At 46.5% G+C, this 26,830-nt stretch overlaps 1 protein-coding gene and 2 pseudogenes across 2 annotated transcripts in view; 1 reads left to right on the top strand and 2 right to left on the bottom strand.

Annotated features, from left to right (window-relative positions):
* Positions 1 to 5,877: 5,877 nt before the first annotated feature.
* LOC136641555 (zinc finger protein RFP-like) overlaps positions 5,878 to 26,830 on the top strand; it is a 33,625-nt gene continuing 12,672 nt past the window's right edge. The window contains exons 1-7 of one of the 2 annotated variants that reach the window (XM_066617449.1): positions 5,878 to 6,310; positions 7,366 to 7,461; positions 9,531 to 9,761; positions 10,884 to 10,906; positions 11,937 to 12,109; positions 14,986 to 15,012; positions 15,257 to 16,626. In XM_066617449.1, the coding sequence (XP_066473546.1) occupies positions 5,897 to 6,310; positions 7,366 to 7,461; positions 9,531 to 9,761; positions 10,884 to 10,906; positions 11,937 to 12,109; positions 14,986 to 15,012; positions 15,257 to 15,798 (1,506 nt within the window). In that variant the 5' untranslated portion in view covers positions 5,878 to 5,896 and the 3' untranslated portion in view covers positions 15,799 to 16,626. Of the gene's footprint in view, positions 6,311 to 7,365; positions 7,462 to 9,530; positions 9,762 to 10,883; positions 10,907 to 11,936; positions 12,110 to 14,985; positions 15,013 to 15,256; positions 16,627 to 26,830 lie in introns of those variants that run through there. The other variant, XM_066617450.1, reaches the window with a different exon arrangement.
* The window catches only part of LOC136641549 (E3 ubiquitin-protein ligase TRIM7-like), a 55,368-nt pseudogene continuing 47,403 nt past the window's right edge, over positions 18,866 to 26,830 (bottom strand).
* Positions 26,250 to 26,368, bottom strand: LOC136643304 (5S ribosomal RNA; annotated as a pseudogene).

Below are 26,830 nucleotides of genomic sequence, written 5' to 3'. Positions count from 1 at the left end.
CTACTCTAAACCACAAAGAATGGAAAATTAAAATTCAAATGGTCAAAAGGTATTATTAGAGTTAATATTTTTATCAGGATCTATCAAAATGACAACATTTGCAGCTGCTTTTGAGCTCTCCAGTTCAAGAGATGCAAAGTAAAACTTAGAGGAGGGGGGGGGCATTTGGCATGTGGAAACAGCCCCCAAATTCTACAGACCAGAATTGCTGTTCACCCCAATCAGCCAAGATAAGACAACTGCCCCTCTGTCTCCAACACCCCTTCAGAGTAATATGTGCACCACCCTGAATCTCCACATCTTTGGAACTTGTGCTAATTAACAGCCCAATGCTATGCATGTCTACTCAGAAGTAAGTTCCATTAGAGTCAATAGGGCTTACTCCCAAGGAAAGTGTGGCCAGGATTGGGCTGTAAGGGCCCAATCCTATCCAACTTTCCAGTACTGGTGCAGCTGCAATGCAGCCCCAAGACAAGGGAACAAACATTCCCTTACCTTGTGGAGGCCTCCGTATCTACCCTCCCACCACAGGTTATAGTGCACACTCCGTTGGCACTGCTACACCAGGGCTGGAAAGTTGGATAGGATTGGGCCCTAAGCCTGCTTGACCTTCTCCTTATCCACTCAGTCACTCCAGCCAGAAGAGGAAAGGGGTAGGCAGTTATGGCAATTGTATTTTTGGATTCCTACCTTGTACTCTTCAAAGGCCTCCTCCCTGGGAATCACGGCATGTTCCCTGTGCTCTCTGGATCTGTCACACACCACGCAGATGGGGGATTGATCATCTTCGCAGAAGAGTTTCAGGGGCTCCTGGTGCCTCTCACACACTCCTCTCTTCTCTTCCCTTCCTTTCCCCATCTTAAGTTTCTTCACAAGTTCAACCAGATTTGCCAGTTGCCAATTTGGCCTGAAGTTCTTGTCTGGAAACATTTCTCTGCACTGAGGGCAGGAAGCTTTTCGGTCCGTCTCCTCCCAGTACTGGGTCAAGCAGGCCTGGCAGAAATTGTGCCCACAATATATGATGACTGGATCTGTGAAATACTCCAAGCAGATGGAACAGGTCGTCTCCTCACAGAACTCCTGGACCAGATTCCCAGCAGCCATGACTGCCACTCCCTGGAGTTTTCACTTGGAAGAAGTTTTGTTCCTGATTTCCAAACACCACGGGAAGTTTCTTTTGCTCAAAATTCTTCAGGACAGGACAAACTCCTCAGGAAGCTGGAATGAATAGCATGACAGAATAAACAAGTAGAAACAGATATGTAGCACAAGATTTATTTTTTTTTAAGTCTGAGTGTACTTATTGACCAGCTGAAAAGATTTAAAATATTTATTTATTTACTTTTCATACCACCCTTCCCCCAAAGAACTCAGGTTGGTGTACTTCCATTTTTTGTCCTCACAACAACCTTTTGAGGTGAGTCTGAGACTGGCCCAAGGTCCCCCAGAAAACTTTGTAGCTGAGCAGGAATTTGAACCTGGATCTTCCAGGTCTAAATCCAATTCATAAACCACTGGGCTGATTTCAGAAGTTCCAACTACTGAGTATGGTATGCAAACTGCACATATGCCAACTAGACCAGTGTTTTTCAACCAGTGGTACAGGTACCACCAGTGGTACTTGAGATGGTGTCTCCTGGTACTCTCAGTACCCCTGGACACCTGCCTCCCAGCACGGAGACCAGAAATTCAATACAACAAATAGTGATAGGAAGTTAAGCTGAGGGGGTACAGTTCCAAAGTATGCTTTTCAACACTCAAAAAAGCCCTCCCATCCACCCTGAGCCTCTTACTAGTGTTTGTCCCGTCACATCTGGCCTCCCAACCCAGAAGTAATAATGTCATAACCAGTTACATTCAGTGGTACTTTGAATAAGTGAAGTGATACGGTGGTTGACAAACCTTGAGAAACACTTAACTAGACAGTAGATTCAAACTCTCAGCTATGAATCCAAACTATCAAATATGCCAACTAGATACTGGCAGTGCTAGGTCAAGTTATTTTGTCCCCATAAATGAGTCAAACTGCTGCTCCCTCCATAAGTAGAGATTGAATCTGGATACTATTTTCTTAGATTCATTTCTGAACCTAGAATGCGTCACAAATCAACAAGGCTTAAATAACTCATGTCAAGGCCAGCCTTCCTCACACACACACTGAAGCAAAACCAACCCATGTGAATCAGACTAAGGGTGCAATCCTAACCCCTTATGTCAGTGCTTTCCAGCACTGGCATAGTGGTGCCAATGGGATGTGTGCTGCATCCTGCAGTTGGGTGTCACACACAGAGGCCTCCTCAAAGTAAGGGAATGTTTGTTCCCTTACCTCAGAGCTATATTGTCCTTATGTCAGTGCTGGAAAGCACTGACATAAGGGGTTAGGGTTGCACCCTCAATATGGCACAAGCAGTATATAGAGGTGCTTGGAGCAAAAAGCTGAGCAGACAACTTACACAAGCCAGTCATGTGCAGTAGTAAAAGGCTAATTGATGGACTGATTTGCACACCCCCTTTCTAGTCAAAGCTTCCCAAAACAGTTTACATACTATTAGAAACAAACAAGAAACCATTTTTAATGCAATCATAAGGAAAAGAGCACATAAGAGACTTTCCACATTTGTTTTACTGCAGTGGTTCCCACACTTTTAGCACCGGGACCCACTTTTTAGAATGAGAATCTGTCAGGACCCACTGGAAGTGATGTCATGGCCAGAAGTGACATCATCAAGCAGGAAAATTTTTAACAATCCTAGGCTGCAATCCTACCCACACTTACCCAGGAGTAAGTCCCATTGACTATCATTGTTAAAAACATATACATAGGAGCCTGTTCAAAGTACAGATCTGTAACATTTCCCCAAATGCAGTCATATACTGTGGTAGCATCAAGTCCAATATATTAAAAATAAAATATTGAAATGAATGGAGACCCACATGAAATAGGCCCACAACACACCTAGTGGGTCCTGACCCATAGTTTGAGAAACACTGTTTTACTGTCTGTCACAGCAACCAGGCTTGGCCCCTCAGTGGCTACTCTTTTACTTGAATACTTTTCCCTCTGCACTGAGGATAGATATTATTCAAGGGAGTGAATCTTCCATGGTAGATTACAGGACTGGCTCCCAAGCAGGCTGAACTCCAGCTACCACCTCTATTCTTGGAAAATGAGTGAAGTCATAACAGGTCCTACTTTAAAGCCTGAAAGTTTCCAGGTTCAAACCCGGCTAAAGCATCTTCCAAGCCTGACACTGCACTCTCCCTGCAGCAAGTAAGAATGCCACAGTTTAGCTGAATTCTGCAATCTAGAGAGGCATCATTCAACATGGTGGTTCTCTTATATTTAGTAGCGAGAGAGCAGCTATCCGGATTCATTCCAGCACAGCAACTTTTCCACTGGCTGTTTGCCACTGTTTTTCTCCACTTGGATTAAAAAGGGAGGGGAACACAGATTGATAAGCCCCTTTCGGTCATGGAATGTTCTTCACGTTCATAAACTATCTGGAGAACTTTTTGTGGAAAAGTAGTATATCAATATTCTAAACCAGTGATCTTTAACCTTTTTCATGCCATGACCCCATTAAACAAATAAAGTATGAGACTGGGGACCTACTTCTGATCTGCCTGCAGCCACCCACACCATTTTCCCCTACCTTTTCATGACAACCCTGTGAGGAAGCAGCCTTAGCAGGGCCAGCCTTAAGAGCTGTGGGGCAAGACAACAAGGCTGTGCAGGATTCTGTCAAGTTCTGATAAAGCAGTACCATGATTGGATTGGACACAAGCCCTCTCTTGCACACAGACTTTGAAAGGTTGCCATGGCCCCCCATGAGGCTTCATGATCCCACTGGGGTCACAACCCACAGGTTGAAGAACACTGTTCTACTGTATAAAGCAGAAGTCAACACATGGTAAGGGCTAGGGTTGCTCATCTGCCATTCCAAAGCAGGGAGGGGAAGTTTTTAGGGAGACCACTTAGGGCCAAATCCTATCCAACTTTCCAGCCCTGGTGTAGCCATGCCAATGGGGTGTGTGCAGCATCCTGTGGTGGGAGGGTAGTTATGGAGGCCTCCACAAGGTAAAGAAACATTTGTTGCCTTACCTAGGGACTGCATTGCAGCTCCCACCAGTGCTGGAAACTTGGATAGGATTGGGCCCTTATTCGATGCAAGGATCCCTCGCCTTTCCCACCCCTCTCTTGCACTTGACATTAACTGAGCACATAAATGCTTTCAGAGACCCCTGCTGAGCTATAAGAACAGCCCCACTGGATCAGGCCATAGGCCCATCTAGTCCAGCTTCCTGTATCTCACAGTGGCCCACCAAATGCCCCAGGGGGCACACAAGACAACAAGAGACCTGCAACCTGGTGCCCCCCTGCATCTGGGATGCAAGCCATGCTTGTATGGCTCCTCATTCCAATCGCCTGCAAAACGAATTCAAAGGGGGGGACGGGACGGGACGACACACGATCAGGTGTGCAAACCCCATCCTTTGCACCTTCCCCTGTAATATACCCTCTGACTTGCTTCCTCCCTCTTTCGGGGTCGGTGAGGACCGATGTATATAGAACCCGTCGCACCCAGACTCCATTCCCATTTGACCGCAGTTAGAACCCGGGAGCCGATCTCGCCCCAGCGCCCGCTCTAAAAGGCTTGCTCAGCAAAGGCCAAGCAGAACAGAACAGCCACTATGATGCTCTTAGAATTCATCAAAGAAGCGCCTCTTCTGTGATTGGCCAAAGAAGTTCCTGCCGCACTACGTCACAATGCAAGAACTCCCACCGTCCAATCAGCATCTCTCTCCTTGTTGCCTTCTTCCAGATGCTGCCTGCGCTTGAGGTGGGGAGGGCAGGATGGGGGTTAAATGTGCATGGTATTAGCTTTTGGCTGCCTCTTGCAGTCTATTTAGAGAGAGGCTGCAATCCTATCTGCACTTACCTGGGAGTAAGCCCCATTGAGTATAATGGGACTCCTGAGTAGACATGCATAGGATTGGACTCTTAGGCTGCAATCCTATCCGCACTTGCCTGGGAGTAAGCCCCATTGAGTATAATGAGACTTACTTCTGAGTAGACATGCAAAGGTTTGGACTCTGTGTCCTTTCACTCCCCAGACATTGTTTTTGGCGTTTCTGGAGGAAACTTTTACACACACACACTGGGATTATACAATAATAAATACAAATGAGTAAATACAATGGAATTTACTCTCAATAAGTATGGATTGGATAGGATTGCAGACTTACAGCCGATCAGTAAGACAAGCCTATGCATGTAGGACTGGCTGGGAGGCACCACCCTACCTACCCACCTTATACTCTTGCCTACTTACGGTAGACAAGCCTATGCATGTCTGCTCAGAAGTAAGTCCCATTAGAGTCAATGGCGCTTACTCCCAGGAAAGTGTGGATAGGATTGGGCTGTCAGTGTCCCATGCCATTGCCACCACAGTTCTACAGCAAGCCTAATCGTAGGTATGTCTACTACTCAGAAGTAAGTCTCATGGTGCTCAGTGGGGCTTACTCCAAGGAAGGTGTGCATGGAATTGCAGCTACTCCATACATAGTTTGCAGCAGCTGCGCTCAGGCAATGAAACGGGTGAATGCAACGTCCCTATATGCAATTGTAAGATGCGTGACTCAGGCTGCAATCCTATCCACACTTACCCGGGAGTATGCCCCATTGAACATAATGGGATTTACTTCTGAGTAAGTAAGGGCTTGGGCTTGAGCTCTCATGCTGCTGATTTCTCTTGCAGGGCTCTGACTGGCTGCGGTCCCGGGCTCTTGATCCCCAGCTAGTGCCAGGGAAGGGAACAGCCAGTGCGTGTTCGGGGGATCAGAAACGAAAGCAAGCGGGCTGTTGGGGCTGGAGACGCTTCCGGGCTGGGCGGGCATGGCTGCTGGGAGCTGCTTCGTGGAGGAGTTCGGCGAGGAGACCACCTGCCCCATCTGCATGGACTACTTCACCGACCCGGTGATCCTGGACTGCGGGCACAACTTCTGCAGAGCCTGCCTGGCCCGCTTCTGGGGGGACTCCGGCAAGGCGGCCTCCTGCCCGCACTGCAGAGCCCCCGCCCGGCAGAGACACTTCCAGCCCAACCGGCAGCTGGCCAACATCGTGGAAATCACCAAGAAGTACAGCCTGCAGGTGGCCAGGTGGGCTGAGACCCTCTGCGAGACGCACCAGGAGCCCCTGAAGCTCTTCTGCAGGGAGGACGAGGCCCCCATCTGCGTGGTCTGCGACCGCTCCAAGGAGCACCACGGGCACAAAGTCGTGCCTATGGAGGAGGCAGCCCAAGAGTATAAGGTAGGTAGCTGGGTGGGTGGGTGCCCCCACCCCGTCCTGCAAATGCCTGCACAAGCACAGTCTTCCACTATTTCTGTATTTATGTTTATGTAGTATTAATATTTATGTAGTTAGTCTGTGGGACTCCTTGCCCCATGATGTGGTGATGGCATCTGGCCTAGATGCCTTTCAAAGGGGATTAGACAAATTTCTGGAGGAAAAAGCCATCACGGGTTACAAGCCATGATGTGTCTGTGCAACCTCCTGGTTTTAGAAATGGGTTATGTCAGAATGCCAGATGCAGGGGTTGGTTGACAACCTTCAGTCTTGAAAGACTATGGTATAAGCCTACAGCACCCGGTATTCCCAGGTGGTCTCCCATCCAAGTACTAAGCAGGGGAGGGCACCAGGATGCAGGTATCTTATTGTCTTGTGTGCTCCCTGGGGCATTTGATGGGCTGCTGTGAGATACAGGAAGTTGGACTAGATGGGCCTATGGCCTGATCCAGCAGGGCTCTTCTTATGTTCTCAATTCGGTGTTTTAAAAAGAGATCCAGAATTCAGCTGCCTCCAAGCTGGGGTCTACAGGGGCAGGGAACAATGTTAACCCTCACCCTATGGTTGCCCCTGAATGGATCCCTTCATAATAACATAAGAAGAGCTCTGCTGGATCAGAACATAAGAACAGCCCCGCTGGTTCAGGCCAAAGGCCTATCTAGCCAGCTTCCTGTATCTCACAGTGGTCCTGCAAAGGACTCAGGGAGCATACAAGACCACTGGAGACCTGCATCCTGGTGCCCTCCCTTGCGAGGTAGCCTACTTCTAAAATCAAGTGGTTGCACATACCCATCATGGCATGTAACCTGTGGTGGGCTTTTCCTCCAGAAATTTATCCAAACACCTTTTAAAGGCATCCAGGCCAGATGCCATCACCACATCAAGAAGCTTATAAGGTAGAAAGTGAAATTCATCCCTTCACTGGTTCCAAAGCAGATATGGTTTTCTAAGGAAATCTTTGGTGAGCATCAGATTGGCTGAACCACCCCCTGACCAAAAACACACCCCTCTTTCTTCAGGAGGAAATCCAGGCCCGTCTGCAATTTGTGAAGAAAGAAAGAGAAATGATTGTGGATCAGAAACTCCTTGAAGAGAAGAGAAGCCAAATGTGCCTGGTAGGTGTTCAGTGTTGTTGGAAATGAGAGCCATCTGGAGCCTTCTCCTGTCCTCAGCTAGGGATGCAACAGAAAGTCCAGTGCCTCAATTGAGTATGTTTTGGTGTCTAAACACCACTTGTCCACACATGCAAGCAGGGCCAGCTTTCATCCAATTGGGTCCTATGCCTAAGGGCCCCCTGCACTAGTCTTGTATGGAATTTTGTATTAGAATGTGCTAAGATCCATTTGGTCCATTAACTCACATGTACTTTTTTAAGTGCACGTTTTGATTGCTTTCCATTCTGTTATATATGTAAAGCCTATAGCAGTGAAGGAAAGGCCGGCCTTGCTTTGTGCAAGGCCTTTTATAGGCCTTGAGCTATTGCAAAACCCTCATTCATTCATATAAGTTCCATCTCTAATATTTTCATTTATGTAAATTTATTCAAATTTATTCAAATTTGAAATGTAAAAATCCACGCCCCCACACACAGTGTCAGAGAGATGATGTGGCTCTTCTGCCAAAAAGTGTGGACACCGCTGCCTTAAACAATGGAGAGGATTATCTGCTTCTCTGGACAAATACTTTTATCATGTTGAGAACGGGGTGGGGTGGGGGCAGAGCTACAAAGTATGTTGGATTCTGGGGTTAGGGCCAGCACAATCCTAGTCAGTCTGTAATCATAGACAATGTCCATAGGTACAGAACATATAAACAGGGCATGTCAGGAGAGAGATCTTGGGGTGGTGGTGGACAGGTCGATGAAAGTGTCGACCCAATGTGCGGCGGCAGTGAAGAAGGCCAATTCTATGCTTGGGATCATTAGGAAGGGTATTGAGAACAAAACGGTTAGTATTATAATGCCGTTGTACAAATCTATGGTAAGGCCACACCTGGAGTATTGTGTCCAGTTCTGGTCGCCGCATCTCAAAAAAGACATAGTGGAAATGGAAAAGGTGCAAAAGAGAGCGACTAAGATGATTACGGGGCTGGGGCACCTTCCTTATGAGGAAAGGCTACGGCGTTTGGGCCTCTTCAGCCTAGAAAAGAGATGCTTGAGGGGGGACATGATTGAGACATACAAAATTATGCAGGGGATGGACAGAGTGGATAGGGAGATGCTCTTTACACTCTCACATAATACCAGAACCAGGGGACATCCACTAAAATTGAGTGTTGGGCGGGTTAGGACAGACAAAAGAAAATATTTCTTTACTCAGCGCGTGGTCGGTCTGTGGAACTCCTTGCCACAGGATGTGGTGCTGGCGTCTAGCCTAGACGCCTTTAAAAGGGGATTGGACAAGTTTCTGGAGGAAAAATCCATTATGGGGTACAAGCCATGATGTGTATGCGGAACCTCCTGATTTTAGGAATGGGTTAAGTCAGAATGCCCGATGTAGGGGAGAGCACCAGGATGAGGTCTCTTGTTATCTGGTGTGCTCCCTGGGGCATTTGGTGGGCCGCTGTGAGATACAGGAAGCTGGACTAGATGGGCCTATGGCCTGATCCAGTGGGGCTGTTCTTATGTTCTTATGTTCTTATGTCAGTGTGTACCCCATAATAAAGTCTCATGAAAATAATGTTAGCATCTAAAAGCAGGGGTGTCAAACTCATTTCATACAGAGGGTCAAAGTTAGCATTCATGGTGCCTGCTGAGGGCTGAAAGTAACATCATTAAGCATATGATGGCCTGAAATAAGCACTTCATTCTCACATAGAAACTCATTAGCTGCAAATCAGAAGAGAAAATGTGCTAATCTTGTTCATATTTTCAGGATATGAGAGAACCCAATTATCATGCTGGGGGAGTCCAATTACTGTATAAATGGGGTCTGGATAAACGGCTTCTGCGGGCCACGTTTGGCCCGTGGGGCTTATGATTGACACCCCTGATCTAAAGGTTTTTCATAAGTCAAAGTGTCAGAATGCAAAATCTGAAGACAAGAAAACAAAATTACCTCTAAATGTTCAAAATACTATAGTAATAGCTTTCATAAAATGCTCTGCAGGTTCCCAAGGTCAGCTAATAATGTGCTTCTCATGTTCTGATCATGTCTGAATCCCTACATTTTTTTCCCCCTCTCAGGCACAGTTAAAAGTGGAGCAGCAGAATGTCAGTTGTGCCTTTGAGAAAATGCAGGCTTTTCTTAAGGAAAAGAAGCTCCTGTGGCTGAGTCAGCTGGGAGAGCTGGAGAAAGAGATTGAGAAGAGGCAGGAGCAAAATATCACCAGGTTCTCAGAGGAGATTTCCAGTTTCAATAATTTGATCACAGAGATGGAGATGACCTGCCAGCAGCCAGCAACTGAATTCCTTAAGGTGAGATTTGAGACAAAGAAGCTTTCCAGAGTTGTCTAGAACAGGGGTGCCCAAACCCTGGCCTGGGGCCATTTGCAACCCTTGGGGACCCCAATCCAGCCCACAGGGAGCTGCCAGTCTCCCAATAAGCCTCTGGCCCGCCAGAAACTTGCTGGAGCCTGCTCTGGCTTGACACAACTGTTCTCAGTGCAAGGGCCAACTGTTTGATCTCTCGCGTGAGCTGTGGGCCGGTTTTCTCTCTATTGCTTGCTGTTTCAAATCTGTGAAGTGTTAAGGTTAACTTTGTATGGGAGGGTTGGTCCCTGCTTTGTCCCTATGTGAGCAGGTTGCAAGAAAAACAGCAAATACAGCAGAGTACTTTCAGCAGATGTATTTGAGCAAGGGATAGCACAAGTAGAGTTGTCAGTAAACAGTCCAAGAGTCAACACGAAGAGCAGTCAGTCCAAGTATAACAAATCCAAATCAGTTTCCAACAATGCACAGTCAAAGGTTCAGTCCATAAGTCAGTAATATCATATACATACAGTATCCAGCCTCCTCAGTCACTGGCAGCAGTTCCTCAGTTATCTCCATCAACTCCCCTACTGCTGCACTGGAAGCTCCAGCAGACTAACCTTATGTAGTCAGCTTAGCCAATCAGTGCTGGCTTTGTCACACCCAGGGTGTGTCAGTCCCAGGTGCCTGCTGATTCTGCTGACTCAGAACACCTGCTTCCTGAACCAACTTGTAAGCTGTGGTTCTGCTTTCCTCAGAACACAAAGCTAACATGAAGCAGTAGCAGTGAAAGAGAGGCCGACCTTGCTTTACGCAAGGCCTTTTGTAGGCCTTGAGCTATCAAGAGATCTTCATTCATTTATATAAGTTCCATCTCTAATATATTCATTTATGTAAATTTATTCAAATTTGAAATTAAATTAATTCTTTACTCCCTGACCCCTGACACAGTGTTTGAGAGGTGATGTGGCCCTCCTGCCAAAAAGTTTGGACACCCCAGGGTAGAATAAAGGTGGTGGGAATGACAGTTGGATAAGTGAAGGAAAAATAATCTGCAGGAGATACAAGAAGTCCAGAATTTGTTCTGTCTGTGATGCTGAGACACATTTCTCCCATTCTCTCTTTCAGGACATCAGAAGCACCTTGACCAGGTATGTGGCTTTTCTGTTTCTCCTGTTACAGGAGAACTTTAAACCCTCTTGGTTACAGTCAACCATTATAAACAGTTTCCCTTTGGAGGAAAGAACAAAGGAACCTCAGTTTATATTTCCCTGCAGTGTTGTCTGATAATCTTCAGGATGTCATCAGTTACATCTTTCATAGTCAAAGACAGGCCTTTTATCCCAACAATATAAACACAATTGTATATGTATAATCAAGAGGTCAAGCAAATTCCCTTGTGAAGAATGTGAGGTAAGGATGTGCTGAGCTAGATCATTGGTCTACTATACCCAGCGCACCCTGCTCTTTCTGAGAGCAGTTCTCTGAAGATCCCTTCCTTTTCGCCCCAATTGCAACAAGGAATTACTGCTAGACTAGAGAACTCATAGGCTTGTTCAAGCTAAGCCAGTGGTCTTCGACCTCTTTCATACCACAATCCCAATAAATAAATGAAGTCTGGGACTGTGGACCCACTATAAATCCTGCCCCCCTCTCGAGACCCTATCCACCTACTCCCTGCCCCATTATACCTTCCAAGCACTGTAACCAAACATTCTTATTAGAGAGAGCAGAAAAAGTTACCTGAATCTTGGCACTTGTGAAAACTATTTTAGCACAATTGCTAAGAACCTGAGCAGGACTGGACACAGTTTCCTGGCGCCTGAAGTGCTGCACCATATGTCTTTCCCTTTACCTGGTGATGCTCTAGTCCAGTGGTTTTCAGTCTATTTTGTTCCTGCAAGTTGCTGAAACCCCTCTATTGAGGCTTGGTGACCCTTATGACCCTGTTGGGGTCACGAGGTTGAAGAACACTGCTCTTAACCTTAGTTTGCATTCTCTGTGTCTTCTTTCCCCTCCTACATACAGCAGAAAAAAGTGTGAGTGCTTAACCTTCCAGTTTTGAATTAATCTCCTCCAAACTTTGGTTAGTAGTAGCACTGTTTGCTTTAAAACAAACAAAATTAGATCAAATTGGGTTCAGATATCCTTGTTTGTTCACAAATTGCATCTTTCTTTCAGGTGCCAGAAGAGACGAGCAAAGCAGCTGATACCACTTTCTCCAGAGCTGGAAGAAAGACTCAGAAGCTTCTCCTCGCTAATTTCTGTTCACAAAAAGGCTCTGGAAAAGTGTGAAGATGTTGTGGGCAGCTCAGGAGAATGGACCCCCATCTGTGACAGTGCCCCAGTTCCAGGTTGGTTGAAGGGAAAGTTAGTTGCTTGTTTAGAAGGAATTTACTTTCCTGGAGATGTATGGAAATCCAGCCAACCCCACTCTGTCCATTTTTTTTTGGAAAGGAGGACAGGTTGCCTTGGATGAAGCCATCCACTTCATCAAAGAATGTAGTAATGGAGCATGGACCTGGAGCCATTTCCTTTCCCAATTACCACCACAGGAACAGGTCTATTTGTGAAGAAGTGTCCCCATGGGATACTAACTCACAAGTAATGCCCATGCTGCAATGTGTGTGTACATGTGCATACTATACCTACCAGAAAATAGGACAACAACTTAGGGCGCTATCCAGCCTTTGACTTGGGCTGGCGCAAGTCCCTTACACTGACCCAAGACGGTTGCAAACGAACCATAAGGCACGTGCGCTCAGAGAAGCTCTGGCCTGTGGAGGCCGATGCAAGCCTTCATGCCAGCTTCCTCTGAGCACCTTGCGTCAGCCTGACTGCGCCAACTCAAGGCTCTGAGATAGGCAGGGGGTGGGGAGGAGGCATGAGGGAGGCATTCCTGGACGGATGGTAGGCGGCCCCAGGGGCAGGAAGTGGGAGGCGGGGCTGGGATCCAGCAGTTATACCAGATCCCAACCCCCATTCCTGGGGAGACTGGACCGGCTCCAAGTCGCTCTGCTCTCCTTGGGCTTGTGCCATCTCAAGAGGTGGCGCATGTCCAAGGAGAGCCATAGGGGCCAGCAGTCCTTACCCGGAGATAAGGAGAAAAGTTTCCCCTTGCCTCTGGCTGAGCTGCTTTGGGCCCCTATCCTGCACTGGATACAGCGCAAGCCTCTTGGTACTCTGAGCAGTTCAAGTAACGTCGCTTGGGCCAAGGCCAGGGGTTGGGATCTGGCCTGCACCACTGCGGCCAATTGCACCCCCTCCTGGGACCAAGCCACCCCCCAGGGTGCCCTCCCTGTCGTACACTTGGGTCTCACTTCCAGGGTTTTGGGTGCTCAGAGTTGTTGGTTCTGAACCCTAGAGCCCTCAAAGATCCCTGTTCGGTAGTACTGCCATCACCCTGTAAGAGCCAGTGCCTCAGTCCAGGGAAACCAAGACCCTTTAGGCTTAACTGTATCCCTTGTAGGCACTGAGCACTTTCTTTACTTAAAGTCTCAGTCCTCAAGTTACTAGTCCACAATGAGGATTTTTGGTAGCTTGCTGAATGGCTAGGCAGGATTCTGAACCTTTGTCCCCAACAGACAATGAACCAACATGGTAAAAAGATTTTCTACTTTATTAAATACATAGGGTTACAAAAAGGTTACAAAAGGCAGCAAATGCTAGAGGCATAAAACTTCTAGGAAGCATAATAGCATAAAACAACAAAGCTAATTGTCTCACCAAGAGACAAGGAACAAAGACCCTGTCCTCCTGAAGTGGGGCTGGAAGCTCACCCTCTCAGCTCTTCCCTCCCCCCTGGAGATCTGCAGCTGCATTCCATCCTTGATGGGCGTTTTTCTGGCTGCCTAGGTGCTACATTATCACCTTCCATTGAATTGTAAATCCTGGCAGCTAGGACTGCAAGCCACTTCCTTGTTACTGTTTTAGCTTGGTTCAGGCCTTGCAATGCTGCTAGGCCTGAACTGTACATATCCATGACACTCCCCCTGCCCAGGAACACAACTCTACTCTCAAGTCATCACAAACCTGCTTTATGCTACCTTTGCAGTAGCTGGGAGCCAGCACAAGGGACTTCTGGTGGCTTGGGGGGGGGGGGGTTGGATTATTTAAATTAAAGAATCTTGTCTGGTAAATACTTTCCCTGTCCAATTTCACCTTGTTCTGTGTCAGACTGGAGTGTTTCTCCTGATGATCATGTGAAAGTCCAAACAAAAAAATGATCTTGCCTCCATTTGTCAGTCTTAAGTATGGATTAAGTATGGATTAAGTATGGATTACAACACAACCATCACCCTCCTATCCTACCAGACTCAACTTGTAACAAAATTCAACATGTACCAGTGGAATTGGATGGTGCCTCCTATTCCTTTTTAAAAGTGTCCCAGTTTCTCTTCCTATCAGTAGAGATGTGCGAAACAAAAACACATATCACCGCTTTCTGCACTTCTAACTTTGGAAACCACTGAAATCTGTGGAAAAAATAAAACCATTTTCACCCACCTTTACCTATCAGCCCTTTATTCCTTACAGAGATTCCAGCTTTAAACAAGAAACATTTGTTCATTCCACAGGCTCTTAATGTAAATGTTGATGTTAATGTGGAATTACAGTAATACCTGCCATAATGCTTATTTTTTTAGTGCTGATTGGCTACAGCATTCTTTTACCTTGATGTGATTGACAGCTGTTGTAGCCGGTGTTAAGCAGTGCATTCTGGGAAGCATGGGGCAAATTGGCATCACCTTTTCTGCTTTAACTATGTCCCTTATAATGCTGTTTCATGCAGCATGCAAATTTCTGTCAATGTATCCCCTGCATTACAAGAGGTATTGCCGTATCTGCTGAACAATTATTTAAATACAAAATAACATATTGCTATATGTATGTATGTGGCCTGAGTGAATGTTTCTTACTCTAAGGAAGTAACCACAACCAGTCTTGAAAAAAGGTGCAGATTTTGTGCCACTGGATTGGAATGGGAATTTTGACAGATGGTGCTTGAGACAGGTCTCAAGTTAAGTGTTAAGTGTGAGCCCCTTTGCTAACTCCTAAGGATCTTTGACAACCAAAAAGCATCTCATTCATTCACAAGAATCCTAATGAAAATGCTTCTTTTAATCAAGAATTTGGCACAAGGATTTTTTTTTTTAAAGTAGAAATGACGTATTTGCTCTGTGTATGGTGTTCTGACTTGAGATCTGTCACCTTTTTCTTCCCATCACAGAACCTCCAGGAAGAGGACTGACCAAAGGTAAGTCTTCTCAAGGAACCAAGTGCGATGGACATGATTTAATGAGGATGGAGGTTGATAGCAGCCCCTGGACAAAGGTTGCCAACCGCTACATTAAGGAGATAAACCTGTCCTCATTGATGGGTCTGGATCTGTGCTGATACAGACCTGGAGGGAAGGAAGTCATTCTTGAGTACCTAATGCTACTCCTGTCATTGACACAGTCCATAACTTCTCATCACCTCTTGGTTTTCCTCTCCTGCAGTGGTTGTCACTCTGGATCCGAACACAGCAGGCCCCCACCTTGTCCTATCTGATGATCTGAAGAGTGTGACATGGGGAAAGAGCAAGCAGGACATGCCTGTCAACTCCAAGAGATTTGACTCTATGCCTTGTGTTCTGGGACAGGAGAAGTTCAGTTCAGGAAGACATTGGTGGGAGGTGGAAATGGAAGGAAAAGACCTGAAGACGGTAACCCAGGAAAGGTGGGCTGTGGGCGTTGTAACCGAGTCTGTCCAGAGAAAGGGATGGTTCAACCTTAATCCTAGTGAGGGTGTTTGGGCTGTGGGGAAGGCCTCATCCCCACCTTGTCAAGCCTTGGCTTTTACTTGTCCTGAGGCAACCCCTTTGACCTTGAGCCAGGAACCCAGGAAAATCCAAGTATCTCTGGACTACGAAGAGGGTCGGGTAGAATTTTTTGAGGCGGATACGGAAGAATTGATCTTTGCTTTCCGTTCAGCCCCTTTCTCTGGGAAGATTGTCCATCCCTTTTTCCTGGTGTGGACTGAGGTCAGACTGAAGTGCTGAATCACCACCCCCAGAGAGGATGCTGTGTTCTAGCACTTTCTTCATAGCTTCATGGGGGACAGGGGAAGGGCTGCAGTCTTCTGCTTCAGGAACACAGTTCTTCGATTCATTATGGAGTTACAAAATGCATTTGGGAGTATAGCTATCAGTGTTTGGCCAAATTATTTTCTAAAAGCAGGGCAGCTCTGTTTTCTCAGAGAGGGTTGGCTGGTAGCAGAAAATGGCAATCAGTCCGTGACTCTAGGTCAGCAAACTATGGCCCCAGGCTGTATCTGATTGCTGCAATGTGACACTCTAGGCAGTCGCATTCTGCCTGGAAATGCCAGAGCCTGCAAAACCCTCTTCATGCATTCTCCCCCCCCCCCCCCGTATTCCTGATGGAGGATGGGTCAGGATGGCAGGAAAACCACACATGCATGCTGTGGATGATACATGCATAAAGCCCCCATTACCACGGTTTCCACCTTCGAAATGTCCCAGGGTGGCAGTCGCAGAAAAGTTCTCTCCCCTGATAAGCGCTCTTTCCTGCAGACAGTGATCACGGCTCAGGTGGTGGAGGGGGGTTTCATGCATGTGTCATTGGCAGGATAGAACTTCATTTGTGCATCCATTGGTAGGGGAAAGGCCTACTGACAAACCCTACGTTCCCATGGGTACAGGAATGCATGGGGGTAATGTGTGAGGAATGCTACTAATGGAACTGGCAGTGAGCAGCTGTGGACATGCTTCTAAGATACACATAGCTAGCCAATGTTGCTTGTAGGAGTGTGCTGCCTAATTTCACCCCTATGCTCAAACCTGGATATGAAAGCAATAAAGCAAATATGACAAGGACACTGTACGTTTCCCATTTTCTCTCATCTAAAGGAAATCAGAACCCAGGTAGCTCTGGACCCTGAGACTTCTCAGAGAAGTGGGACTCAAGCCTGTAACAGAATTTTCCACCTGTGGCGCAAGAGTGGCAGAGGAAATAAATGGATCCCTATAGGAATATCAAAGCAGGCAGAGTGACAGGCTCTCTTTCATTACAGTCCTTTCAAGACTGCAAAAATGGGGGGAGGGGATCCCTCCATAAGGATGATTTCTGAGTGGGAGGAGTGGGTTTTTGCTGTTAAACAGGAAGTGGCTTTTCCCCTCTATTTACTGTAGTTAAGAGGTGCAGGGAGGTCTGTAGAGGGGGTTACCCTGGACCCTCTAGAGCAGGGGTGTCCAAACCTTTTGGCAGGAGGGCCACATCATGTCTCTGACACTGTACCGGGGCCTGTAAAAAAAAGAATTAATTTACATTTCAAACTTGAATAAATTTACATAAATGTATATATTAGAGATGGAACTTATATAAATGAATGAAGGTCTTGCAATAGCTCATGGCCTATAAAAGGCCTTGCACAAAGCAAGGCCAGCCTTTCCTTCGCTGCCAATGTTGCATCACAGATGTGAAACAGCAAGTAGTGGAAGGAGCCCTAGTCCCACAGCTCAGGTGAGAGGCCGAACAGTCGTCCTCATGCTGATAGCAGTTACATTGGGCCAGCGCAAGTCTCCAGTGGGCCAGAGGCTCATTGGACCAAGGGCTCTCAGTGGGCTGCATTGAGAGTTCTTGAGGGCCGCAAGTGGCCCCAGGGCTGGGGTTTGAGCACCCCTGCCCTAGAGCCATAGCATCCCCCAGGTAAGTTTAAAAAACCCTCCCCAGCTGCAGCAAGATTGTGGCAATTGCATCACCACCCCCTCCCCCACGAACACCCGTTCTCAAACTCAGGGAGGAGAATCAAATTTGGCAGAAAAGGGTTAATCCATGCAATCATATGGACCTCAGCAGATTGTGCTGAAGAGGTTTGGAATCTCTATATCCCTTATCTGATCTTACCCCTTATCTATACCCCTTATCTATACCCCTAATCTCTATACCCCTTATCTCCTCATCTTTGGTTGATGAAACCACCAACTCTTCACTCTTGCATCCAGCAAGGGGCCTCTCCTCCTGACTCAACAGTCAGGAAGCACCAACTTCTACCCATTCAGGAGTGTTATCATTCAGCTTTAATGATGTCATCCTATTTGAGCTCCACACTCTCTCTGCTGGGAGAACAGCGAGTAGGAGGCCGACCTAATTAGCTGGCTCATCCGTAACTCAAACATTCCTAGATTTCAGTGGGAAGTGATCTGGTCAGAATAAAGGAATTCATGTTAAAACTCAGATTTAGAAGTGTCTTTTTGTTACAACAAAGCAATAATTTGTCCTCTTCCCCTAAACACATGTATGCATGCATGTGAACTTACACACACGTATATACCCTGGGAAAATAAAGTAATTCAATACTGTAGAATCATCCTTTCTCCATAAAAATTCCTTTGCATTTAAATGTACAGTGACTTCCAGAATTAATTAGCTGAAAAATAGTGATGGGAAAAACTATTTACAAGAACAGAGACCCTGCAAAAAGTATTTAAAAGAGTAAGGGTGCAGTCCAAACTGACACTTGGTCTGGTGCAAGGCCCTTGTCGGCCCAAGAGCGTAGCAAAAGTGCCATAAAGCACTTTTGAGCCACTTGGAATGGAGTTAGGCCAAAACAGACATGCATCAGCCTCCCTGTGCCACTGCAGGCCCCAGAGGATGGGTGAGTTGCCTCAGCCAAGCTTGGCCGATGCAGGCGTCTGGGGAGGGCAGGAGGGAGTTGTTTTGGGTAGTGGACATTCATGGATCAGAGAGTGGGAGGCGGGACCAAGATTTGTGGTTGTGCTGGATTCTAACCCTGTTTCTGGGCGACCTGGGCTGCTCAGATTTGCAGTACCTCTTGAGGTGACACAGATCTGGGTAGCCCCTTTGGGGCTGCTGTGGCTTTGCCCAAGGTAAGGGGAAGTGATTCCCCTTGCCCCAGGCTGAGCCACTTTCAGCCCCAATCCTGCCTTGGATGCAGCACAGGCCTACTGGCCTGCATGCTCCCGGGCAGGTTAGGATTAGGCTGTAAGTTTGATATGAGTATTCTTTTTTTTTCAATTTTATTTTTGAGGTTCTGTGGATCGTATATTTCAAAGATGTGAAATGAAAGGGAGTCCGTTTGGGGTTTTATATTGCTTCATTTATTTTCACCACTTTATACCCACACGTCACTTCTGCTTCAATCCCTGGCTGGCCAGAGAGTATGACTGCAAAAGATCCAGTCAGTGTCAACAATACCGATCTCAATGGATCAACAGTCAGTATAAAAACGTCCAAGTCTGAGGTCCTGCTTCTCAATGTTTTGTAGTTCTTTGCCTGACACTGAGGAGGTGATAGAGAAATGAAGCAGTAGAGCGCAACTTCCTTTCTGGATGATGGAAATATAGTTCCTGCTTCACATTCAGCAGTTCATTCTGACTCCTGAGACCACCCAGAAAAAGGGTTGAATCTTCTCTCCACAGAATGAGGCTGAAGGGAAAGTGAAGATCAAGTCTTCTGTGTCAGCATCAAAAAATTCCACACAACCCTCTTCGTAGCCCAGGGACACCCGGATCTTCTTGGGCTCCTTTTTCAAAGTTAAAGGGCTCCACCCAGAGGAAGTTAAAGCACAGAGGTGACAAGCTGAGCCAGAGTCATATGGTTTCTTCCCCACAGCCCAGATCCCTTCATCTGGATTAAACCTGAAAATTCCTTTCCTCCTGACAGACTCTCGTGCAGCCCCCACAGCCCACATGGCCCCAGCTGCCTCCTGCACCTCCACCTCCCAGCAGTGTCTTCCTGAAAGGAATCCCTCATAGCCCAGCACGCAAAATTCCCTGTTGAGTCTCCCAGGGTTGACAGGCAGGTCCTGGTATCGGTCTTCCCATTTCACACTGGTCAGATCCCCACTCAGGACAAGGAAAGGATGTGCTGTGTCTGGATCCAGAGTCACATTCACTGCAGGAGAGAGAGAAAGACTGAGGAGGCTGGATGGTGGAAGCTCTTTGGGAAAGAATCAGTGTCGACTCCTGGAGAGTGACTCACAAAACCTGCTTCATTCAGATCTGGACCTGAATCTGGTGAGGAGTCCCAACAAAGAGTAGGCAATGTCACTCCCTCAAAAAAAGGGGAAGGGGAACAGATTGAGGGCAGAGGCACTTGGGGCTCTATTAGTGGGATATCCAGTCTCACATATGACTTGATAAATCAGATACTGAACTTCTATTCAAGGCCTGAAACTCCCTACCCAAAGACAGAATGAAAATACAGGCATCCGCCGCTTAACAACGGTTTGCTTAATGATGAACCGCATATATGACAGTGGTCAAAGCACAATAAAGATGTTTTTAAGAACCAGGGGACATCCACTAAAATTGAGTGTTGGGAGGGTTAGGACAGACAAAAGAAAATATTTCTTTACTCAGCGTGTGGTTGGTCTGTGGAACTCCTTGCTGCAGGATGTGGTGACGGCATATGGCCTGGATGCCTTTAAAAGGGGATTGGACAAGTTTCTGGAGGAAAAATCCATTATGGGTTACAAGCCATGATGTGTATGTGCAACCTGCTGATTTTAGAAATGGTCTATGTCAGAATGCCAGATGCAGGGGAGGGCTGCACCAGGATGCAGGTCTTTTTTTGTCTTGTGTGCTCCCTGGGGCATTTGGTGGGCCGCTGTGAGATACAGGAAGCTGGACTAGATGGGCCTATGGCCTGATCCAGTGGGGCTGTTCTTATGTTTTCCCATAGCCTGCTGCAGAGTGTCTGTTTACACAACAGAGAGGCTCTTAATGCAAAGAAGAGGCAGTCTATCTCCAGTAGTCTGAACAGCCAGCTAGTGTCTGGCAGGGACTGTCTGTTTACACAACAAAGGCAATAGATTGGACTGAAAGTTCAATTAATGACCTAATCGCATAACAACAGGGATTGGAGAACATGTCCCCGTTGTTAAGTGGTGCATACCTGTAATCTATACATCAGTTCTGTTATCCCTGTGTTGTAGAGAGAGAGAGAGAGAGAGAGAGAGAGAGAGAGAGAGAGTGTAACATACTCAGAGAAGGTGCCTGGTTTAAGGTCACCTAGTGAGTTCATGGCTGAGATGTAGGCTAAACTGAGGATTTCACAGCTCATACTTTTAACTGCACAGTGTGTGAACAAATTCATGGAGGACAGGTCTACCAATGGCTATGTACTAACTCTAGATCAAGCAGGAGGATGCTTCTGAATCCCAGTTGCAAATGAGCAATGGTGGGAGAAAAAGATACCCTTTCTGCTGCTTGTAGGCTTCCTGAGGCTGCTGATGGACCATTGTGTGGAACAGGATGCCAGACCAGTTGGGTATACACAACCTCCAGGTTTTAGAAGTAGGCGACATCTGAATGCCAGATGCAAGGAATTGGCAACAGGGTGCAGGTATCTTGTGTGCTCCACAAGGCATCCAGTTGGCCACTGTGAGATACAGACAGCTGGATGGGCCTTTGGCCTGAACCAGCTGGGCTCTTATGTTTTTATGGGGCTTTGCTGTTCCAGGAGGGCTATATATATACTACAGAACCTCGGCTCTCATCCATTTGCCAGCCCCACTTTCATCCCTAGTAGTTCTAACCATGCACTCTGTTTTGGCTAGTCTAGTTGCATGTTGATTTTTGTGTAAGGAGAAAGTGACTTTTCCAAAAAAAGGCAATGTTGAACCATCTCTTTAATTCAATCCAATGAAAGTTCCCCTCTTCATTTTTGATCATTCTAGATACTGACCTTTGTTCACCGCACCCTTCAGAAACCCTAAGTGAAGGAAAGGATGACAAATTTAACATTAGACCAGATAAAATATGTTATATAAAGAAACACCATCATATGAAATTCCCCATTAAGCTGAGTGTTTTACCTAGAACAGCACTGAATGAATTCATGTTTTCTAGGTTGTTGGATATGGTCTCCCAAGATTAATAAGAGAGTTATCACCTCCCATTAAAATTTAGGCTGCAATCCTTTGCATACTTCCCTGGGAGTAAACCTCAAAGAACACAGCAGGGCTTACATCTGAGTAAACCTGTATTGGACTGCACTGTTACTCTGTCATTAGGCTGTAATGCTATCCACTCTCACCTGGGAATAAATTCCATTGAAATAAATGGGACGTACTTCTGTATAGACCATGCATAGGATTGCTCTGTCATAAAATTACCTTTGTTCAGTGCTTTTTCCAGAGACTCTGTTATAGGAAGAGAAGAATGATAAATGTACCCAGCCCAGATATATGTTGCAATGTGAATGTATTTAAAATCCAACACAAACATCATAAGCTAAATTCCTTATTAAGAGCAGCATTAAAAATTAGGACTATATTGAATGAATTAATGTTTCTTGTTGAAATAACAGAGTCTTTGCTAGAAGTTAAGAGAGAGACGAATAAGAGAGCAGCAAAATGTAAGCAAGAAGAAGAGGCACCTTCCTACCCGACAGTAGGATTTGCATTTCATTAAATTAATATGACGTGATATATTTGGAGTACTGCTGGTAATTGGGGCAGGAAAACAGAATGAGCTTGTCAAGGTTTGGTACGTGCATTGATTGATGCTTAAGAGTGCCAAGGCATCTCATACTGGATGGGTAGCATCCAAGTGTTTCTGCCTCTAGTGCCCCCATCATGGTCCTGATATGGATTGGGTTTTCTCATGACTGCTGTTTTCCTAGAAAGAAAGTTATGCATTGGTGCCAATGGGAGCTTTTTGTTTGTCTAGTAGTAGTCATCATAGAGGGCCAATCTGGCTTTTATGCACCAAAAAAAGGCAAAGCACATCAGGGGCAGGGTCAGTGATGTGCTCTCTCTCTGGTTTGACTGTGAGATCTGTATCCATTCCTCCCCCACTAAGCTGCCCCTAATACCTTTAAATTTTTCCATGGCCTTGTTTAGAGCTGAACTTTTTTGAGAGTAACTTCTAAGCTTCTCTTCCAACTCGGAAGAAATTTCCATGACTTGCCTGGCTTCCACTATCCATCTGGAAAAAAGGAAGATGGTCTAGTTCAACCCATTTCTGCCCAGCCCGCAGGTGTGCACATTTTATCCCTGTTGCATATATGCAACATTGGGGAGAAATGGCTTAGGAATGGTTACAAACAATGGCCCTGTGAAGAATGCTGTTCCGTGGACTGGCCCTGCTTCTGGCTTTAGCCTTTGGGTTGGAGGTAGAGGTGGGGGCCTCTTTATCCATGGATCCGGTATCCATGAATATGCCTTACTGTGGATGCTTGACCTCTGGATTGCCCCTCCTGTAGACCTCCCCAGACCCGACTGCAAACTTGTTAAAATCCCTGACTTTCGGCCCACGTTTCAACCTTGCTCCAGTTGCATCCAGAGCCCTTCTGAGCATTGGAGAGGCTGTCTATCACCACACACGGCCTCTCCAGGGCTCAGAATGCCACCCAGAGCCTTTCTAACATGACTTCTGCTTTTTGGCAGAAACCGGAAGTCATGTTAAAATGGCTCCAGGCATCTTACTGAACCTCGGAGAGGCAGCACATGGTGGCGCGCGGACTCTCTGAGGCTCAGAAGGGCTCTGGACATGACCGGAGCAAGGCTGAAAGGTGGGCCGAAACTCACAAATTTGATTATCAGTGATTTTCAGTATTTGCAGAGGGTCCAGGAATAGATCCCTGTGGATACAAAGGCACCACCTGTACTTGTGAAAACACATTTGAGCCCCTGGCTCCTTCCTCTCCTGTGCTTTACCTTCCTAGAGGCTGCAATCAGAAATTCATCCTCAAGCCCCTCCTCTTTCCACATAAGTTATTCTGATATGTAATTTGTAGCCAGTTTTATTTTAATGAGATTAACAGCACAATCCTAACCCTGCAACAGTATAGCCAGGCCTCATGGCCTGTGCTGTATCCAACACAGGGTTGGAGCAGGCTGAAGGTCATTGGGGTAAGGGGCTATTTTTCCCCAGGGTAAGTAACCTTATGGGGCTACTTAGATCTGTGCCAGCTGTTATTTACCTACAAATCTGTGTAGGGCTCCTAGGCCCAGGAGTGGGGGTTACGATATGGTGTACGCCACTGCTGTCAATCCCACCTTCCTCCCAGGCCTGATTTGCCACCAGGCTATTCTCCCACCACCAAGGAACACCCCTCCCCTGCCCTCTCACCAACCTCTCCCGCCCCCTGCACTGCCTGGAGCAGCACTTCCTGTGCCAGCTGGTGCGGTGAGTTGGTACCAGCAGCCAGTGGTGTCATTGTGCCGGTGCTGCTGGCTCTTGAGTTGGTGCAAACATGCCTTATGGCACATTGGCGATACTCAAGAGCCGCACAGCTCCACTTCAGGATTGGGCTGCTCAGCTCTTGCACAGGAGATGGAAAGGGAGGGGAAGTGAGAAAGCACCACATACCTATGGAACGTACTCTTGATGTCCTGAAAGAGAAAGAAAGATGTGTGTCACAGCTACAGGGAAAGGAACACACATTTCTGCTCTCATATTGGGGATTCACTTGCCTCTTCCTTGCTTGGAGAAAATGGACTGTCATTCCAAAGCTTTCTCGCAAACCTTACCTGCAGGAATTCACTTGTTGGCTGCTGGCACCTCTCTTCCATTTCTGTGTGCAATTTATTGAGATGGAAAATCTTATCAGTGAACCCAGTGACATTTTCTTGCTGTCTCCTCCCCATCTCTTTCTCCAACTCTCCCAGCTGGGCTAGCCAGAGGCCTTCTTTTTCCTTAAGAAAATTCCGCATTTGCTTAAAAGTAGACCTGATCTTCTGCTTCTCCATGCCTAGCTGTGCCTGCAAGAGAAAACACAGACATTGGGATAGGGGTAGAGGAGAGACATGAAACTTACTGCCCAAGCCTATCCAAATCCCACCCCTCTTGCTGATGTGGCTATTCCACAGGAGTGTGAGCTGCATCCTGCAAGGGGAGGGGAGTCCCAGAGACCTCCTCCAGGTAAGGGAACTCATGTATCAGGAGGATGCTGCAATTGTAAGTAGATGCTGACGTCAGACAACTCTCAGATAGACTCTGTTTTTACTTTATCTTGAACTTTGCCTCTTGATCACAAGTACAGAATTTGATTGTCTGTTTTGGTTCCCTTGTTCCATTTTAATCGCCCAAAATCTTTTCCTTTGACTTGAATAAAATCAACCTGCTGAGTGCTTTAACCCACAGAGCAACTGGCCTCCTGTTTCTAACACTACCTAGAGAAGACTGAGAGAGAGAGCGAGAGCGCGCAATTGCATGGGGATGTGTGGATGAGAGAGGAATTAAAGAGGTTGGTCAAAACTCTCCCCATCCTTCTCCTGCACCAGGTAACTCAGTGTGAGCAGGAAGACCCCCAGCTGGGTGAAGGGGTGGATATATGTAGTGAAATCCACCCTACATAGAGAGCCAGGGCATTACTATGACTATATGAGTGGTTTCGAAGTGATATCAGGGAATATGGTCCTTCTTGGCAACAACCATAATCTTAATTTAATTTGCAGCAATAGGTGACAATTGTAACCTGTGTGTGTGTGTGTGACAGAGAGAGAGAGCACTTGCTTTCTTTGGAATGTACACCGAGATGTCTGCTGCTTCACTGATTAAGGGCAGGAGGATTTGCCCAGTACAGTTGGAACCCCCAACACTTGAGGCACACAAGAAACACATACCACACACTTCTGGTTTCTCTGCTCATCAATCAGCTTCCTACGCACAATGTTTGCTCTGCTTTTCTCCAGAGATGTCATCTGTGCCTGGATTTTTTCCTGCAGAAACAGAAAATAGTCTTGGTCTGGTGGAGGTCAGCCTTTCTAGTAGAGAATTTTTGAGAGAATGTTTGATTTGGTACTAGAAGAATAATTGTCCATTTTTACCTTCATGGCTCCCTGTTTACTTAGAGCAAACTGTGGCCATGGCTTGCCAGAGAGCCATGGAAACCAGCCAGGGGAGCCACGGAATCCTTGCAAAAACCCTACCCCCCTATAGAATGCATAGGATTGTAGCCCTAGTGGGGAGCCAATGTTCCTGGAGGTCAAGGGAACCTCCAGTCAAAAAGTTTGGGAACCATTGGCTGAGAGGGAAATCAATTCCTGGTGACTTGCTCTTTCAGTAGCCCTTTGTCTTGCCTGATTGGGATACCCTGCCTGAGGTCCTCTCTCAAATGGGAGAATTTGAAATAAGGTCTTTCCATTTGTTTGGTTCAGGTTCCATTCCTCCTAATAAAAAGCCTTAAACTCAGTTTGGTGTCAGTGGTCTCTTTCAATCCTGCATAATAATTTACAGCAATATACATGCTTTATAAATGATCAGCTGCTGATCACTGTTGGAGACAGGATGCTGGAGTAGGTAGATTTTGTCTGGTCCTGGAGGACTCATTTTTTTAAACTTTGTAAGCATACCAATAGAATTGTTTGATCAAATGAACTTTGTGAACAACTAGTCTGACCAACATTACACACACACACCCCTGTGGACCCCAATCCAACTAGTCATTTCTCCCATTCTCTTTGGATAGCATTGAACCCTTTATTGGTTGGCAACCTTCAGTCTCGAAAGACTATGGTATAAGCCTACAGCACCCAGTATTCCCAGGCGGTCTCCCATCCAAGTACTAACCAGGCCTGACCCTGCTTAGCTTCCGAGATCAGACGAGATCGGGCATGTGCAGGGTAACAGTAATGAAATTAAATTTTTCCCCCAGCTGGTGGGGAAAACAAAAATAGACCATGAAAATATCTCAGAGCTGATAAGGGTTTGGTTAGGAAGCTGATTTGTCTCCTATACTAGGGAGATGCACAGCTCAAGCCTATGCATGTCTACTCAAAAGTAAGTCCCATTAGAGTCAATGGGGCTTACTCCCAGAAAAGTGTGGATAGGATTGGACTGGCAATCACTTCATCAATGGCTGATAAGTATTCCCTTCAAATAGCAAGATTCATCACTTTAAAAATACAGCCTCTCCTCTTCAGTCAAACAACAAGATTAATAAATCACTTTCAGAACAGTCCCCTTTTTCTGCTCCTGGTCAAGTAAAGTGTGTGCTTGCCTCTCCCCTCCCCCTTTGCCAACTGCATGGAAGCAACTTTAAGACCCCTGGTGACTGGTAAAATAGGAAGCGTTTTATTTGGGGAGGGGGAGCAAAGCAGGA

Source organism: Tiliqua scincoides, chromosome 2, assembly GCF_035046505.1.
Source record: "Tiliqua scincoides isolate rTilSci1 chromosome 2, rTilSci1.hap2, whole genome shotgun sequence".
NCBI classification, from domain to species: domain Eukaryota; kingdom Metazoa; phylum Chordata; class Lepidosauria; order Squamata; family Scincidae; genus Tiliqua; species Tiliqua scincoides.
Note: the sequence above shows the minus strand (reverse complement) of the source record. Positions and strands in the feature narration are given on the sequence as shown.